This window comes from Aplidium turbinatum, chromosome 18, assembly GCF_918807975.1.
Source record: "Aplidium turbinatum chromosome 18, kaAplTurb1.1, whole genome shotgun sequence".
In the NCBI taxonomy this organism is placed as follows: Eukaryota; Metazoa; Chordata; class Ascidiacea; order Aplousobranchia; family Polyclinidae; genus Aplidium; species Aplidium turbinatum.
This window is the reverse complement of record NC_137489.1, coordinates 10,548,246-10,566,828: the sequence shown is the minus strand read 5'-3', so window position 1 is coordinate 10,566,828 and position 18,583 is coordinate 10,548,246. Positions and strand designations below refer to the sequence as shown.

Sequence of the window (18,583 nt, the reverse complement as noted above, 5' to 3'; positions counted from 1 at the left end):
ATCATATATTTCATACCACATTCGTAGTACCGTACAAGAATGTCGATTTGTACAAAACGGATAGAATAAAAGCAATTTTTTTTAGTGACAAAACATATAAACAGGCTTTGCTTTCACACTAGGTTTTGATTCACCGATATCTTCTGATGATCGTGGCTTTTGTTGAGGCTTTGAAAAGGTGGTTATGAGTGGTAGTGAGTGGAGACCCGCGTAGCGCATGTGTCCTATTACTATTGTGTTAATAGTTAACGCTGAGTCGATGTAATTAAAGCCCCGTCAGTGTATTGCCCTTTGATGCTTGATAAGGCTCCTTTTCACCAGTTTCCGCCGCCTTTTCTCTTTTTAAAGAATTAAATAGAACAAAGAAACAAGAATTCTTGTTCGACACAATAGAATTAGAAGAATTGTCTATTACGTGAGTGCCAGGTCCATGTTCTTAATCGCCACTTGATGCTCCGCTCGAAACCGAAATTGCGTTCAAGTTGTTTCTAATTGGCTCGAAAGTCATGTTTGCTGCAACACTGAAAGCATCTAGTGGTAACATTACATCTTAAATAGGGCCAGTTCTTAGTTAGCTTACTTGTCGCAAACGCTTTTTAACACGGTTAAGGTATTTGTAGTAGCCATCTACTGTTTGAGCAAGCTATGACGTTGCCAAATGTATGTTCTCGTGTAAGTTTTAATGTGGACAACACAGCTTTTGTGTACCGAGAAGGATTTTTTCGCTATGACGATAAGTTTAATCGAGGTAGGCTGCGGACAAAGTTGTGTAAGAAAAGTTGTCCTTCTGAGTGCGCTTGCTCCTTTGACGTCATTTCGCGCAGGCAGCAAACAGTTTAATCGAAAATCACAGTGTTATGATCATATTTGGAAACCTGGCAGCCATTATTGACACAGAAATGCGTTGAATTAGACTAGAGCAATGTTGACTTAAATAAGTCGTATATAAAAGACACAATAGGTCTGCTATGTTTGACAATAAGTTGAAACTAATTGAAGAAAAACTCTAAAAAGAGCTTCAATTCATTTGTAGTTTCGTTCTGGCTTTATAACTCGCTAGTCCAGGCTTTGAACGGTTTAGCTAGCATTCGCTAAGGTTAGACATTGGTAAACTGATCAACAGTTTTCTGTTTTAGCGTTACAAGTAAAGTTTGATGTCAAGTTTTCACAAAGTAACGTTGTACCAACGTAGCACTGCGTAGCAGAACATGAAGTGAACTCCTGTGTGTGAGATATTTTCTTAAATCTATACACGTCCTTGAACATGCCAAAAATATGCAGACAACTTTTTGCATGTTAGTTAATCATCAGCTACAATGCTGGCGCTGGTACTCACACTTCTCTTAAGAAATTGTTTGTGTGTGAGTCTGAATTGCAGAAAGTCTGTGTTGACGAATTGCTTGACTGAAAAGTGCCATGTGTTAGTTTTATCCTTTAGATTTGAAGCTTAAAGATCACTGGTGTAGCTAACAAAATTAGTTAAAATTTTTATATTGATTCAATATAAAAACAAAACGGATTTTGCTAGCTGTGTATGGCCAAATAAGCAGTCGCAGAGAGCAGTGAAGTAGTTCAAAAAGATGTCAGGAGCTAGTTTACCAACAAAGATGTTAGAATGGGTATCACCATGTATTTTATATCGCAAAAAAATGACCAAATATAATGACTAATTGCAAACGGAGAAGTAAATGGCCTATATGCATTGATACTGGGTTGCGGAGAAAAAACTCGAGAATGATTTTCTCAAGTAAGTAACTACCAATCTCTAGAACAAGTTTCTGTTGAAAATCAGTTGTGCTGGTTTATAATAGCTGTGATTTTTGAGCTGTGTTTTTTAACACAAAAACCTATCACACAGTCCCTTATGGCACTCACTTATGTGTTAAAAATGCTCATGTCACTAGATCGCGGCCATAAAGTTGTATCTGTTGCAGGGGGCAGGACAAGATAAGTTGGGCATCTACATCAGGTCGGTGGTACAGGGCGGCGCTTCTGATTTGGTGAGTAGTAGATATGTTTTTTAAGTTGTATCTTGACTCCTTTACTTTGACCAGTTAGGTTGTAACAATCACATATTTTCCATTGTAGTAGGATACCCAATTGCCCAGTTTCTCTAACACCACAGTTTTTTTTTTTGCAAACTTGATGGGGACATTTTGATACGGTTGTCGCCCATACGAAACCTAGCCATTTTTGATTCAGTATTAACCAGATTTTGGCAATTTACTCCCACAAGCAAAAATCTATTGTTTGCAATAGAATTCATTAGCTTTAAATAAACATGTCATCATTTGAACGGAATGGCCCGTTTCGGCGAGTCCGATTTGGCGAGTCCATTCGGCTAGTCCGATTTGGCGAGTGCCCTATTCGGCGAGAGCCCTTTTCGGCGAGTTCCCTATTCGGCGATTTTTTTAATTTTTTTTTTTAATTATTGAGTGCCGTAGCCTAATTATCACTGCCGTTTTATGGTTAGGGGTTGGGGTTAGGGTTAAGAGTTATGGGTTAGGGTCTTATTTCGACGTTAAAACGATGTAAAAGCGGCAATAATAATAAGGCTACGGTACCCAATAATTTAAAAAAAAAAATCAAAAAATTGCCGAATAGGAAACTCGCCGAAAAGGGCTCTCGCCGAATAGAGCACTCGCCGAATCGGACTCGCCGAATAGTAGCAGACCCTCATTTGAAAGTCCCGTATGTGGTTGCATTATAACTGTCACCATTTAACCACAGCTGTATGTTTCATGCTTAAAGTTACGTTTCACCATGCTTTCAATTTGTTCACGTTACGTTTAATTCTTAGGATGGGAGACTGCAGGCAGGCGACCAGCTGTTGAGTGTGGACGGCCAGACACTGGTTGGCGTGGACCAGGCCAGGTTTGTCAACAATGTTTTGCTAATAGTTCTGATTCAACTTGTCTTGTGTTGAGTAAAATTGTCATTTGTTACAACGCACAGGTTTTATCTCACTAACTTACGACTGCCATTTGTCGGTATACAATTGTAAATGTTATCTTTGTAACTATCTTCGTGTATTGTAAAGTTCTTTATCAAAAACGCCCCATTCGTTTGTGGAACGTTTCATTATGTAATGCAATCGGGCCATTCATTTTATTCATCATTATTCTCGTTCGAGCAGTTTGCTGACCTTTTCTTGTTTAAAACTGTCTCTTGTTGCATGCAGAGCCGCCGCACTGATGACCAGAACCGGGCAGACCGTAACGTTGGAAATCGCCAAACAAGGAGCCGTCTACCACGGTCTTGCCACTCTGCTCAGTCAACCATCGCCTCAAATGCAGCATCCCACCTTTGCCCAGCGCCGTATGAACACCCAGCCTCGCCCCAAAAGTGAAGGATATTCTCTAAACACCAACCCCAGCGAGCCTTCCCGCCAGAAGCCCGCTAGCTATGCCCCTCACAACCCATCGTATGCCATGCAGGGCAGGCCGTTTACTTCTCAAAACAAACAACCATCGGCACTAAATAGTTCAACACCTCACTTAAGTATGGAATAATCTATAATTATCTAACGTTTTTCGTTTGTTTTCTATTTCCCAGCGTGTGTCTTGTAGGCAATTGTGTAGTTTTCATATAATGAAAGACTCGACCGATCACCCGATTCTTTCGCCGCAACCGATCTACAGTCCACGGAAAAACAAGTATTCAAGATCGACCGATTCCACTTTTGTCACCGTTGAACCAAACGGTTCCGTGCCTTTGTATAGCCAGCGCCAGTCGTCTGCACATTCAGTCGCTTCCTTGGGAGAATCGAGCTCAACCTCAGACAGCGGTTTTAACTCGGTCGCTGCTCCACAGCCTTTGCTCCCTTCTCCAAACTCTGCGTTCAGCATCCGCTTTGCTGCTCCCAACTCCTTGTTATCCCACAATGATGCCCCACCGTCCTCCCCTGGCACAGATGTAGTAGCGCAGTCCAGTACAAGATCCGTGTCATCGGATCTGGCGAGCACGGAGCTCGGAGACGCGGAATCGTGTTTCGAGCGGACAAGTTCGTTCGACTATGACATGACACCGCGTCACATTGATGATCCCGTCAGCCATCCAACGCTTGAGGAAAAATCAAGTGCAAAGACGTTCGATTCGGACGCAGATTCTTACGTTCCAAGACGCGGCCGACAAAGATATCGGCAAGAACTGACTCGCGGCAACGCGATTGAATCAAACACCGACAGTGACGATGCGAAAAGCGAACAACCGAAGTCGCCTGGAAGTCGCTTCATGACTAGAACTGAGTTGCGGCGCAGCGCCGACAGAAGAGCTTTGTTTGGCAATTTCCTTGCCCAAGCGGAAGAAAGAGACAGAAAAGCGCGTATTGAACAGGAAGCTATGTCCAACTTCTGCGAAAGCAGAACAAGAAGTGCATCTTTAAACCGAGCATCGAGCGCTTCCTACACTGCTCGTCCCACTATGACGACGCGATCGACAAGTCTAACACGATCAAACTCAACCAGTGCTTCTTCCAGACCCCCCATAGCAAGCGGTCTTCGAAGATCAACTTCTAACGTTGATATTAAAGACATAATCAACAAGGCAGAAAAACGTGACCGGCACGCAAGAGTCGAGCAGGCCAGGATAGAAGGCCTGATCCCCCCGCGTCGCTATCTTGGCCGAAAAGACTCTGTGACGACGAGGTCTCGTCGCCCAGCATCTCTCATCATTCAAGATTTTGAAAAGAAAGTTGAGACCGACTCGCCTGCTTTAAGAGGCCGCTTGAGAACATGCGAATCGTACGAAATTCCGCCCAGCCACACGACAACCGACAGCAGACGAACTGCCGACCCAAAACCAATCACCGGCCCCCACCATCGGAAATTTTCCTCTTTTCTCACTAGCAGCAGGCTGTCGCGGTCTGGCGGCGGCCACCACAGCATCGCACGGCATTACCCCGATGACAATAGGCGCGAAAGCTACCGAAGCTCATTGTACCGAGCACACAGCGCGCGTAGCTCAACTTGGAACGGCAGCGAGATTCGCCACTCAAAGCGTCCACCTCTGAGCACCGACCCAGAGATGAGCGATAGTAAATATAGCAGGAGATACAACCGAACGTCGGGTAATAATATCAATACTCTCAAACCTACTGCGCGTAATAATTAATATTTTTCTACACAGTCTTATATTTTGATAAAATTTGGTTTTCTTCGTTTTGTAATCACAAAACCGAACGTTCTTTCAATGTATTTCAAACGTTTTTACAACATTCTTGTAACTAGACAAAGGCCACGATTACGAAACTCCAAGGCAGAAACCGACGAACGCTCCGAGACCAGCCATGTCAATGGGGAACTTGCAGGTGAATAGACACAAAAGAAAAACCTTATCACCACAACCCGATACTGGGCTGGGCAAGCAAAGCGTTGATTCATGGTATGATTGATTACGTTACGTTTGCAGCAAACCAACCAGGAAGCGAATCCGAGCTCACCCAGAGGCTGGAGGAGAAACAAGGAGGTTTCCAACAAACCTGCAGAATCTTCAACCATCTCCAACATGGTATTGTCACCACTCTAACAGGGTTACCATTTTTTTTTTCCTTTTTAGTGTTCTCTTGCGTATTAGATAGAAAGTTCTGTTGAAACAATTCAACTGACGAAAGCTGAAACAGCTTTGTACCGCTAATTTTTCTTTTACACTGGTTTGCCGATCCAGGTTGTATGATTTAAAATGTATGGAGCTACAACGTGTTAATTGTTAACGATTGGTCAGCGTTAAATATGTAGCCTCGTGGAACTCTTCCTGTGTTAGTTTAGCTCTTGTAGCAAACTCATAATCATTGATTACCTTAAATATCAACGTTTGAACACTGGTTGTTTTTCAGAGGCGGAAAGCAACTTCACAAACAACGCTGCCAACTTCCTTCGGTGATTCAGCTGCGTCGAATAAGAAACCAGAAGAAAAAAGCAGCGTTTTTGACAAGAGGTGGGTTATTTATTGCTCTGTAATCTGTTCACAGACATGGAGATTTGGAAAAATTAGCACTATTGGGGAGGATAAAGGGGAAAAGAAGCAGAGGTCGACAAAGATTAACTTATTTAAATAGCTTGAATCAATGGGCCACAAACACAACAGTCAAAACGAACGATTTTATACGAATGGCAAATGACAGAGAAGTTTGGAAGAGGATGGTCGCCAAAGTCTGTGTCAGATCAGGCGCATAATCATCATCATCAATCTGTGCTCGTTTTTGCATTTATACATAACATCTCTTTTTTTCAGGTCTTATCCAAGAAAACAGATCTCTTCTCCTCCATATCCACCTTCCGAGAATCTTCCTTCACCCCCATTGAGTCAACCTCCACCAAGTGATCCTATGAGGTCTTTCGACAAGTACCCACAGAACGCTCTTGATAACCCAAACTATGACCACTTTCCGCCCCCACCACCTGATCTTACCAATGACAACAGCGAAGAAATAGCGAAGAGACATTTTCAACCTGTCAAACCTGACCCCATCCCGCCCCCAGCCGAGCCCAATAAAAACGCTATTTCAAACTCCCACGAGTCCCCTGCAGAGAAACAAAGGTCCTCATCTCCTCCCCTTAAAAAGGACGCCAGGTCCCCCGTCAATAAACGCAGCGCCCAAACTCTAGGCCGGCCTAGCAGCGGCAAGAAACCGGAAGTGGCAAGAGTAACACCTACTCAGGTATTTGCGTTACAAGTTTATTTCCTCATTTTATTACGTTTATCAACAATATCACCAGGATACAAATCCTTTTCACTGGGTAAGGACAGTCAATGATGATTTTAAAACTTTACACTTTTAAATTAATTTTCTGGTCAAGAGCTTCACACTAAAGTACAGCTCTCTGCACACTTTGAAAATAACAATGTTTGATTTTATACTAAAATCTTGACTATTCTTTTTACAAAAGCTTTTTTCTGCTGTTTTAAACTTATTTGAAGCATGAACTGTGTTGATTTGTGTGCAAGCTCCGGGTTTAATTTGAACAAAACATCACAGAAGAAAAAGCAAAACGCCCAAGCCACCAGCAAGTCTTCAACCCTGCCACGCCACTTCAAGTCCGCGTCTCCGTGGGAACGGGATGAGAGGGATAAGAAGGAGCAATCCATCCAGGAGCAACTCAATGCTCTTCGTGATGAGGAAATTAGTGAACTGACAGCCCGAACAGACCTGTCTCCACTAGAGGAGGAGAGGTAAGAGTCGAAGATTTCCGTTTTCCAAAGTAACGTGAAGTTGTGTTTAATTCATTGCTGACAAAATTGTCCACAATGACCACAACACAAACCCGTCAGAACAAGCAATCTTGTAGTTGAATATTCAGTGATCAAGATAAAGAGCTTGCTGATAGTGCTTGAACTAGATTGATCTGTGAATACAGCCAGACGTCTTAAAGGACATTATGAGACGATTGTCGGAGTTAACACCACATTGTATAAAGGAAAACATGTTCTTTCTCAATAAAGCGTCAAAATTAATGACATTGAATTTAACTTGAAGTAAAACCGATTACTTTGCTACTACGAATAACAGGGATTGTCATTCTTATATAAAAATCCTGTAACAGACAAGCTAAGCTTTAAATTGTCCCTTTTCATCAACATCAATATACTAAACAACTGATATGGTGATATGAACCACATTGAAGCTCCGTTGCTTAACTTTACTCCTTGTTGATGGTGCTTATTAATCAAAAATCCACCTTATACAAACTTAGTTAGTTATACGAGACATATTATTCAGTTTAGATTTCCTACAGCAAAGTAATGTACCTAAAACCAAGTAAAGTTGCACCGATTACTTAACCAGGTTTACAACACATTTACTAGTGTTTTGGTGCTCTTTCAATTCTATGCACCGTTAATATACGCTCCTCTTCCAGATTAAAAAGTTTACTCCAAGAGCGTGATTTCCAAGCTCGTGTCCAGGAGGAAAGGATGAGGATGTTTTCGGATGAAGACATTTCTGAAGAAGTAAATTTTTGAAGTATACGTAGAAATATATGTCTTTAACATTATTGCTTGAAAACAACGTCACACGTGTTTTGAGAAGACTATGATTCATGACGCAATCATCGATTGACTGATTGCGGGAATCTTTGTCCTCGGGCTGAGAAAGCTTCTTTGAAAGCTTAATCAGCTGGCAGTTGTGAAAATACTTGTAGAGGCTTTGAAGCACGGACACATGCCCTGTCACCAAGTTTGACAGAGTGAAGTTTCCGATTGTTGTATGTGAATTATTCTATCCATTGGGTGCCACTGAAGGAAGAGCTGTCCTGAAGTGCGTTGCTCAAGCGCACATCCCGAGGGTCATACCATCACTGCTTGATTTTGCAGTTTCTTTGTTGGTAAAGTTAGACGCTTAACCGACTGAGCTGTAGCGGTGGACGATCACTATTGCATCACATTGGTCATTATTGAAGATCACTGCTGCATGACGTCACTATCTTTCTCCATTTTTCTACATAGTCGTTGATGTGTGACGTTGTTTACCTCTCGCAGGACTACAACAGTGTGCCGGACCGTCCCGACCGTGATAGACTGATCCGTCTGGAAGGAGCTCACGCCCAACGCAACAGCACAAGTGATAAGGAAGACAAGGATCGTGTCCGGTGGGAAGAGGAACAGAAAAGAAAAAAGGTAAAGACATACTCACTTCTTTGTTTTTGCTGAACGCAGAAGACATTGTTAAGTCGCATTACGTTCACTCACGACCAAGTTGTCTTGCATATGGGACGTTATCCTTTTTTGTGCTTTGTCATTGGGCAAGACGCTAAGATCACACGACCACTCTCAGGACGGCTTGCATATACCTCCAGACTTATGCATCATAGAAGATGAAAGATTAGTTTGTTGTCTTCTTGTTTTAGGAAGAGGCTGAGATCCGTGCAAAGCTTGAGGCAGTGCGCCGTGAAGAGAGACGAAGGTTTGTTTTGTTTAAAGTGAAATACTTCAGATACAAACTATGTAAATAATTTGATGAAAGCTTTTTCATGAAGTTGCATATGAACTTTTTATAGAATATTGGCTTCATTTGTATAGAGGATTTACAACACTCATGGGTCTTCATCGGCAAGTGCTTATTCAAATAGAAAATGTGTTTCTTGACTTGTAATTTTTGACCTTGACCAGGGAACGAGAGCGCCAGGAAGAAAAAAGAAGGAAAGAAGCGGAACAGCGTGAGCTCCAAAAGCAAAACGAAGAGAAGGCAAGAATACAAAGAGAAAAAGAAAGAGAGGAGGAAAAATGGAGGTACGAGCTCCAACAGCAAAACGAAGAGAAAGCAAGAATACAAAGAGAAGAAGAAAAATGGAGATACGAGCTCCAAAAACAAAACGAAGAGAAAGCAAGAATACAAAGAGAAAAAGAAAGAGAAGATGAGAAGTGGATGAACGACTTGGTAAGCATCTTGAAAATACAGCATATGATCAACGCTGTAGCACGATTGGTCAAAAATATCAGAAATAATTACTCAAACTTCATTTTACTTACCGTCCCTTACTTGTTTCAGCAACGTGAAGAAGAAGAGCAGCGGCGGAGACTGGAGGAGCTGCGCAGGATGCGAGAAGAAGAAGAAAATCAACTCCGTGAAATACAGGTTCCCTATGCGATTTTTCATATAATTTACTGTCAACCGTAAATAATAATCTGATGCAAAAAGGACTAAATCTTTTTTTGGATGTTTATTTACCTGATTTTATTTTTGTGATTTCATTTTCTAATGAAATCACCCTTTTGGGTTTTGTTTCCCTTATCAAGCTTACTCAGCGTTTTTTGACTTCAAAAAAAGCTTAACAAACAACAAAATATTATCATTTCAAACATTGTTGTACGTTTAACCGACGTAAAAAACGATGCTCTCTTACATGAAAACTTGGTACAGGCCAAACGCGAAGCAGAGGAACGGTCTTTACGGTACGGCACGTTGCAGAGGCGAGAGAAGGAGAAACTGATGGTATACAGTAGCAGCGCGTGGCCGTAGATATCCAGCCAGGAAATCGCTTCTTTTTTCACATTGTTTTAACGTCTGCAGACGTCGAATCAATGTAAAAGTGGACTGGTTTGCCGGCTGTGTAGTGGTAGTGGATGGTTGCCGTAATTACTGATTGCTCTTTTTCTCTGAAGACATCAATATCTTTAATTTAATCTGTAGACTTTCTAATATCAACTACTCGAACGCGTTGGCAGCGTTATTGCATGGTGGGTGTTGGTTGATGTCAAAGTTGTGAGTGGACCTTATCCTTCAGCTCGAATGAGGTCCAGTCCCAAAACATAATTTAAAGTCAAAATAAAGTTTTCGTCATCAGTTTCTATGTAACGCTTTGCTCCCTGTAAATAAGAGTAGCACATTGTGAGCATGCACAATGCACATTCCAGTAAAGAAACTGATTTTTGACACAAATTTGAACGAATTAGTGTGAATTTTCTTGTTTCTATACTTAACTCAAATCCAGCCCTACTTTTAACTCTGGCTAGTGTCTTGTGTTAACGAGCGGGGAGTTTTGATGGGTTTTTTTGTTGTTGCATTTTTTATCACTTCAAACTGATAATTACTCTTTGAAGGAACTTGGCTTTTTCAGCTTTTTTTGTTTAAATTTGAAAAAATTAAAATTGTGAATTGTTTTGCATCGCATGAAGATTAATTTGTAGCTTTCTTCAGTAAGTTCTGCAATGTATAGTATTGACATTTCACATCATAAAACAATATTGGAATGTTTCCTTTCAATTCAAGTCTGTAGCTAGCGATATTAACTTATTTTTATTAATCCATGTTTCAAAATAATCTACTACTGTGTTTGTTTCTATTGCAATCATATATTGGTAATTAAATTGATCCATCCATCATGCAACTACCAGGAGAGCAAGGCTACATGCCGCTCCTAACCGTAAGCAATGTTTGCCGTGTGAATCAACCTACCCGCCAACCAGGAGATTGTATGCCCGCTGCTCTACCTATCGCTCCGCCACCAGTCGTTTCTGAGATGTTTAGTTATGAATTTTGCCCAGTGATTCTGTACTTTTTTCGTTTTAAACTTGATTATAGAATGTTAATTTTTGATCGATAGCTAAAAAAATGCTGCATAGCGATGAAACCTCTCTAATCCGACTACCCACCAGACTACAAACACGTGGTCATGTTTGCTGAGGTTTTCTGGCATGGTATTGAATCAAACTATCCGGAACCGCGTTGAAGTGCCGTGATGTTCGTTGTCAAAAACACTAATTTTATTCCAGCAATGTTTGATAATTTGTTTCATTATGGTAAATAAATACTCAAATGTTCGAAAATTCGTATCAATCACTTTAATCAGTTAAATTGTTTTTTTTTGATTATTTTCCAAACCGACTGATTTTGGTTCTTCCTAAGAAGAATTACGCTATTCTAAGTCGTTGAGAGCATTTGTTTGTATACGTTTTATACATGTTCCTTTGAACATGCCACCACCACAATAATCTGAGACCAATATTTTTTACTATTCCAGAAACAAAAAGAAGCCGATGCTCGGGAAGAAGCGGAACGGGAATATCTTGAGGCGAAATTATCGGCGGGAAAGCCTACCAGTAATGCCCCTTCTTTCAAGAAACACTCGCCATACAGCCCCAGGTCGTTCACCGCCTTCTCATCGGGCGAGAACAACCGAAACTCTTCTGCCTATGAGACGACCAAGTATGTGGAGCATCATAGTGCCACTTAGTAACTTTGTAACCGACACTATGCTCCTGCGAAAACTTTGGTAAACCAATGATACCATTTGCCGTGATTTTAATTTGATTCGTCTTTAAATAATTTTCTAATGTAATTCCGTTTCATTTCGACCAAAGTAAGTTCGTTTCGATCAACCCTATTCAAGGTCTAAGTACAAATTCTATTGCAGGAGTAAGGAGGCTAGAAGGTTTTATTCAATGGAAATTTCACATGTTAACTTGAAATTTTAAATTACCTATTTGAAATTTTTTTATTTAACTTCGCTCATTTCCGTATGTTTTCAATACAACAATGTTGTGTGTTCAACATGGGCAATTAAATTTCTGCAATACATTTGTAATACAGTAGTAGTACAGTACATACAGTAGTAATACAAATTGCAAACGATTCGGTAACCTAGTATTATTTTTACTATTTTCTTGCTGTAAACTGTGTCACCTCTGTGCTTGTGCTTAGGTTTGAAATTGGAAGCATAACCGGGCTGCACGTTCTTGGTGTAAGCAAGCGCATGGATTCTTATGACATGTTTCTTATGCACGTGTTGGTTTAGTTTGGTTTCTGCCATCGTTACGGCAGCGAATACGATTCAGCTTAGCAAACAATTTGTTTACTTTGAACCGACCGTGACCGGTTGTAAATCATGCGTGCGTTGATTGGCAAACCGGAACGATATAGTTTAGTAGCAACCGCGACAAGTCCTTTGGGTCTTCCTTGGTGCTGTGGCAGTGTAGTCTTTGCATATTGCACCTCTTAAAATTGACAAAAAAATTGTGCTTCTAAAGACGTCACATAGACGTAAAACAGACCAATTTCTTTGCCATATATTGCAACCTATTTATTTGTAGACCTGTGATGCGAGATAATTCGAAATCTTCATCGGTACGGCCGGTGTCGGATGGCTACATGCTTGGAAAGACCGACTGGTCCATGGATGACTTGGTAACTACTGGAAGCGTATTTGTTGCAGTATAAGTTGCAGCAGATCGGGTGTTTTGACCAGTAGACACTTTACCATAGGACAACTTTCCCAATAAATCAGCTGATTCCTGTCATTATTTGACCATTCTAGCACTCAACTATACAGTTGATACTTTCTTTCAACTATGTTTGGGAGTTACAAAAGAAAAACTATTAATGGTAATGCTGGGAATCGAACCCACGTCATCAAAATTACAACTTTCCTAACCTACAAACTGCTAGGCTATGCTGCCGACGGCAAAATGTCTGCTTAAATTGGTTAATAAACCTCATCTGCAGCAGCGACCTGCAGGTTACAAATACGCAAACTGGAACCTCGACATCATTTTTGCTTTTTCACACTAAACTTAAGCTAAAATTTAAGTTTCAACAATTCGTTTTATGGAGGTAGACTACCTAAGCTACAGTGGTAAAGCAATGATCTTCTATCCGTCTGTTGTTTTAGCGGTTTGCCTGCATCTCTAGATGATTTAAAATCATGAGTTCCATTCCTGTTACATGTATTTTGCGAGATATATCAAGCAGTTAGTGTGACAGCTATGTTTTCTGTTTTTGCAAGACTAAACTAGCAAGACGCTAATTTTTTGTTGCTCTTTTCATCAGCCTCCGCCCCCTGAACCGACCACGCCCACCGCAAACTATGGACGCCGACCAATCAGCTACGTTGCCTCCAGCAGCACACCGGGCGTGATTGGTTCTCAAGAAATCTACAATGACCCGAGAAACAAAAGAGAGGCAACCATGAAACGGTATGTTGTGTATCCTGATGATATTAAAAAGAGTAAATTTATTGGCGACAAATGTTTTCCGTTCTCTTTAAAATAAATATCTGATAACTTCTATACAAACTCGTAAATAGAAAATGTTGCATGTAAATTTAAATTGAGGAACTAAGCGGGTAATCTGATTCAATTGAATAAGTCCAAAATGCACAAACCATAACGTTATATACTTGCTGAGTTAACGTTTATTGTAAACAAGTTAAAGCTTTAATAGCTTCTCATAGTTAAATTTAAAGAGCTATCAGAAAGTTTTCAGCATTGAATTTGTTGAACTAACTTTCCACCATTGAAATACTTTTAATTTCTGTAACGTTAGTTTGTTTTTGGTTTCTAACAATAAAACATCAAAATCGGTCGTTTCAACATTGCGTCGTTTAACCCTGCAGAGACCAGTCGTTCAAGCGGAGGGGACCAGACCCGTCGCGTCTTACTTTCAAAGACAGACAGCGCATGTTTCAAGGCGAGTCCAGCAGCCCAGCCACCAAGCCGAAGTCATCTAGAAGATTGATGGAAATCGAAGAGAACCTGCGCGGCCAGCACTAACACTTACACTGCAGTTGCTTGGTACTGACGTTGCGACATAACGTCTGTTCGACATTGGACGTCGCTATGTTTCATTCAACTTGCTACATGATGAGGTTTTATGCTAAAAAGCTGCAATTTGACGTTGAAAAAACGTTAAATGAGTATGACATGAGTAGAGGCCGTGTCGGAGAAAGTGTCTTTGCAAAAACAAAATTTTGAAAACTATGTTTTGTTGATAAAACGTTGTCAAGTGTCAATTGATGGACAGAATTTGGTGTGGTGCTGCATCACCGCCATTGACGTCACCATTGATGACGTCATAGCTTGAACAAATCTCCATTCTTGTACCATAAAGTTATTTTTGTATTACTTTTTACTCATAATAGTATTCACTAGTATCGCCTGTATTTTCAAGGCAAGCTTTTCCCCACTATTATAGCGTATAACTGTTCAGTTTAAATGATGATTCTGTTTGTTAAAATTAATTTCTTTTTCATTGTAAAAGCTGCGGTGCAAATGATCTTTTTTTTGCTTTCATATATCACCACCCCCGCACTTTAGGTGCTTTCACCGTTTTTGTATTTCTTTTGGTACAGACTTCACAAAAACTGCATTTTGTTGTAATGATCTACATTAGTGAAGAAGTTTTGCCATTTTTACCTTCGTTTTGCATTTTTCAATGTTGAGCGGTTGTAAGAATAGTTGCGTTCGACCACAAAAACTGTAATTTTTGCGTCACATTTGCAACACCTGATATCAAGCTTTGTGATATTTTCCCGTTAACAAAGTTGGTCCTTTCTACGTGGATTCATCTTCTGCTGACGTTGGATCAACGTAAAAAACACCAATTCTGCTTGTGGGCTACTTGTACGCGCCGTCATTGTGCACCAAATTGCATTTTAACATGGTTTTGTTCTAGAATGCTGTAATGTACCAGAACAGGTGTGACGTAATGAGGGTTGTGGCCTGCATTGCTGGTTCAAGCCCACGTGACAAAGCGGTTCTAGCTGGATTGAACCAGTTTCTGCAGCAACTTTGTCTTGTAGGCCTCACTCAGCAAAGGAGTAAATAACTGCTCCATGTAACCGTTTGTTCTGTGTATGTTTATATCATATCTTGGTATTTTACCCGCAAGAAAATGAAATGTAGTATTTTTTTTGTTGATTTAACGTTGGATTGGGTTGTTCATGAGCCAAAAAACGCCAGTGGCATGCATGCCTTCTTATTTAACGTTATAACCTACTTAACTTGGTGACCGTTCATCCTCAACATTAACTAATGAAGTTACCGCTGCCGTCATGTCAGCTTTGTACCTTGCTATTTTGTATGAAATTTTAATTACTCAGTATTTACTTGTTGACAAGTTACAAGTTTGCTCATTAAGTTTATGAGCATTGTGAGGTCACAACTAAAGTTTTCTCCCGGTTTCCCAGCCGGCAAATCAACCTGTTTTTCATTAACTCAACATCTGCAGATGTTGAATCGGCTGTAATGCTTCAGATTGTTGCGCGTGGTGTTTTTGATACCAAAATGCTTGACTTGGCACATTTTCGCTTTGTTATTGCGCAAAATATGACAGTACGAAAGATAACAGTCAACATCATGGGTATTTAACTGGTCTTGCAACTGTGGCTGTATAAATGATTCTCTGCTTAATTGTTTCTGCCTTCACGAGCAGTAAACTTTGTTTTTTGCCTTGACATGACATTGTTAAATGATTTCATCAGTGCAAAAATGACTTTGTTTAATTTTGAACTACGGCTTCTTATTTTGTAAATTTGCTTCAACTATTTTAAGCGAAATATTTGAAATTATTTTCCTACGTTTTTTACAAAGCCACCTCCGTGTAGTGAACACTGAACATATATGTGGTCGATATTGGTCATTTCAATGGTGCTTGTTTCGTGTAGGCTTTTGTAAACGGCCAACAAGTTCGTAGACGGTTCTCAATAAATCGCTCGTGCTTATTAGTTATTCATTGGTCTCGTTTTCGCTGTGCTTATCAATTCTGTTCACATTTTTTTTTCCTTTGAGAATCTGTTGGCATGCAGCACAGCAGTAGGCTGTGAAATCCTGTTTGGAGGTCATGCCAGTCAGGCTACCTGTTTTCATAGCAAATGAATAGCAAAGGCTGCTACGGTACAATGTAATTGCAAAAAAAATGGTTGCAACAGTGCATTGCTACAAATCAAAATAACCTTGATAGCAACAAAATGAGACTGAAGATCTGGGCCGTTGAGAGAACAATTTCGACCTGATACAGATTAGAACCCCCCACCCCCACCAAACAAAGGTCCTTCAAAGAAACCAATAGAACTCCAAAGAATACGCGATGTTTTCTTCGTTCTTACGCCCCCTGGAAAAAGTTCAGGCCCCTAAAATTATCCCGGATTCAAAAGTGCCCCCTATCGATGGCACTGCGGCTACTGCTGAAGATAGAAACAAGAATTAAAAAAAAAAAGATTATTCAGTCAAGAAAGTCAATGTACGGTAGGCTACTTTAAAACTAGTCTATGAATAAATTATCGCATGTCAATGTTGCAATATTAATAAGATACTGCAGGTCGGCCAAACTGTTTGTAGGCAATAAGAGGCTATGGATTGGTAGAAGTGATCTCAAAGCTTATGTACCAGAACACTTTTGCGCAAAAACGGCATTGGTTCAAGGAAGTGTGGGAAATTCTTTGCATGGTCATTGGTCAGAGTATTATGTATTGAAATACCATAGTAGGCTATGTCTTGGCAGACTATTTTGGTTCTAAGCAGTGAAGTAACCATCTCAGAATGCATTGCTCCTCAGCGCTTTACAAAGCAGTGTCAATGCAGCCGTGTAAAGGCGCAACTGAGTACACTTTTCAAGTAAAAACGATCAATTTTGCTTGCTAGGGAAAGCTTTGTAAAATTGTGCTAAAATTTAGGCTGTTGTTTTTGTGGTAATTTTTGGACTGAGAAAACTTCTTTAAAAGCTTAATCCTGGCAGTTTCGCATAGGCTTGGAATTAGTTAACTAAGCGCATAACCCGAGAGCGAACCATCAGTACTTTATCATGCCGTTTCTTTATGAACAAAGTCTGGATCCAACTGAGCTATTGGGGAAGGACAAACAATTGTATGTTCCTTGATAATTTCATGGGATTTCAAAGTAACCTTTTCAGTGATCGGGGTCAAAAATTATTCCAACCACATTTGGCTTTTAGAGAAGCAGTGTTTTTTACTGCTGCAGTACATATTGGCTACGTAGCAACACAACTCAGCAATGGCATTACTTTTCAGGAGATAGTCTACACCAGGAATAGAAAAATGCTGCCTTTTGTGCAAATGGAAGTGACACCTTTCTCATGGAGTTATTTCATACAGTAGCGCAGTGGTTCCCAACCTTTTTTTGGCTGTTACCCTAATCTCCACCCTGAAGTGAGCCAATTACCCCCACGATCAATTTTCAAAAAAAAGGTGTTTATTGCTATGTATGTCAAAGGGCTAACAATCAAAATGCAACACAATACTGAATACAAGATAAAAATGCGTGGTAAACATTCAATGCGAAGATTGGGCCTGGACTTCAGCCGCCTGCTTTGTGGTACTGAGGGCGATTCTTGCGTCGCTTTCGACATCCAGGCGATTGCGCTTCTTTGTCTTCATTCCCAAGACAGTTGAAAATCCTTGTTTACAGCGATACTGTGTTGAAGAGATGTCAGGATATTTAATACCCGTATCGCTAATGTTGGTGCGTCCTGGAGTCCACTAGACCAGAAGAGTTCCAAGCCTTTCTCCTTGAAATCAAGTTTCAACGCTTTGTTCATTCGGAGAGTGATAAATTCTTCTTTGGTTGGAAAATCGTCATCATCCACCTGGCTGTCATCACACGTGAAGGGCTCAGTGCACCATTGGAGACTAGCCGTGTCCAAATTCGGAAAGTAGTTGTCCACCATCTTCTTGGCTAGCTGGCCTATGTGGTCAGCTATGCCCTCCTTCAACGCCGCTGTCAACTCAAGTCCATTGCCTTCGAGGTACATGTCAAGCGTCTAAAACTGCGCCACTGTGCCTCTTCCAACTCGCTTGTTCCACAATTTAACCTTTGCGATAAATGCTGCTACGGCTACTTTGGTGTCGATCACAATTACATTCTTGCCTTGAATTAAAAGATTGCCTTTGTTCAATTCACCAAAGATATCAGCCAGATAGCACAGCTGGGAAATCCACTGTTGGTTAGAGAAGTATTCAGCCAAGTCGGACTTCTTCTATATCAGAAAAACATGGACAGCATCACGAATTTCGACCAGGCGGGTTATCACTTTGCCACGAGACAGCCATCGTACTTCTGTGTGGTACAGTAATGCTTTGTATATATCTCCCATCTCCTTGCACAGTTCCTTGAAAAGACGGCTGTTTAATTCCTTCGGTTTTATAAAGTTCACAACCTTCACTGTTTCTAAATTGGGTTTCGTTACCCCTCAAAAACAGGCAAATTACCCCCCGAGGGTAATTTACCCCCAGGTTGGGAACCACTGCAGTAGCGTATCAAGAAAGGGCACTTGGTCACGTGCTTCTCCACTAAAAATGGAGGAGCTTAATTTATGAACCAAGGTGCAATAAAACCCGTAACCTTCCATAAAAAGTTT

At 40.7% G+C, this 18,583-nt stretch overlaps 1 protein-coding gene across 2 annotated transcripts in view; it reads left to right on the top strand.

Moving 5' to 3' along the window:
• The window catches only part of LOC145787065 (afadin-like), a 40,945-nt gene extending 25,011 nt beyond the window's left edge, over window positions 1-15,934 (top strand). The window contains exons 23-40 of one of the 2 annotated variants that reach the window (XM_082598775.1): window positions 1,935-2,000; window positions 2,801-2,874; window positions 3,182-3,501; window positions 5,229-5,308; window positions 5,410-5,508; window positions 5,834-5,934; window positions 6,232-6,658; window positions 6,977-7,170; window positions 7,857-7,947; window positions 8,476-8,613; window positions 8,844-8,899; window positions 9,106-9,373; window positions 9,485-9,571; window positions 9,857-9,928; window positions 11,457-11,641; window positions 12,526-12,619; window positions 13,262-13,407; window positions 13,827-15,934. In XM_082598775.1, the coding sequence (XP_082454901.1) occupies window positions 1,935-2,000; window positions 2,801-2,874; window positions 3,182-3,501; window positions 5,229-5,308; window positions 5,410-5,508; window positions 5,834-5,934; window positions 6,232-6,658; window positions 6,977-7,170; window positions 7,857-7,947; window positions 8,476-8,613; window positions 8,844-8,899; window positions 9,106-9,373; window positions 9,485-9,571; window positions 9,857-9,928; window positions 11,457-11,641; window positions 12,526-12,619; window positions 13,262-13,407; window positions 13,827-13,983 (2,655 nt within the window). In that variant the 3' untranslated portion in view covers window positions 13,984-15,934. The remainder of the gene's footprint in view (window positions 1-1,934; window positions 2,001-2,800; window positions 2,875-3,181; window positions 3,502-5,228; window positions 5,309-5,409; window positions 5,509-5,833; window positions 5,935-6,231; window positions 6,659-6,976; window positions 7,171-7,856; window positions 7,948-8,475; window positions 8,614-8,843; window positions 8,900-9,105; window positions 9,374-9,484; window positions 9,572-9,856; window positions 9,929-11,456; window positions 11,642-12,525; window positions 12,620-13,261; window positions 13,408-13,826) is intronic. The other variant, XM_082598776.1, reaches the window with a different exon arrangement.
• The last annotated feature ends 2,649 nt before the right edge of the window (window positions 15,935-18,583 follow it).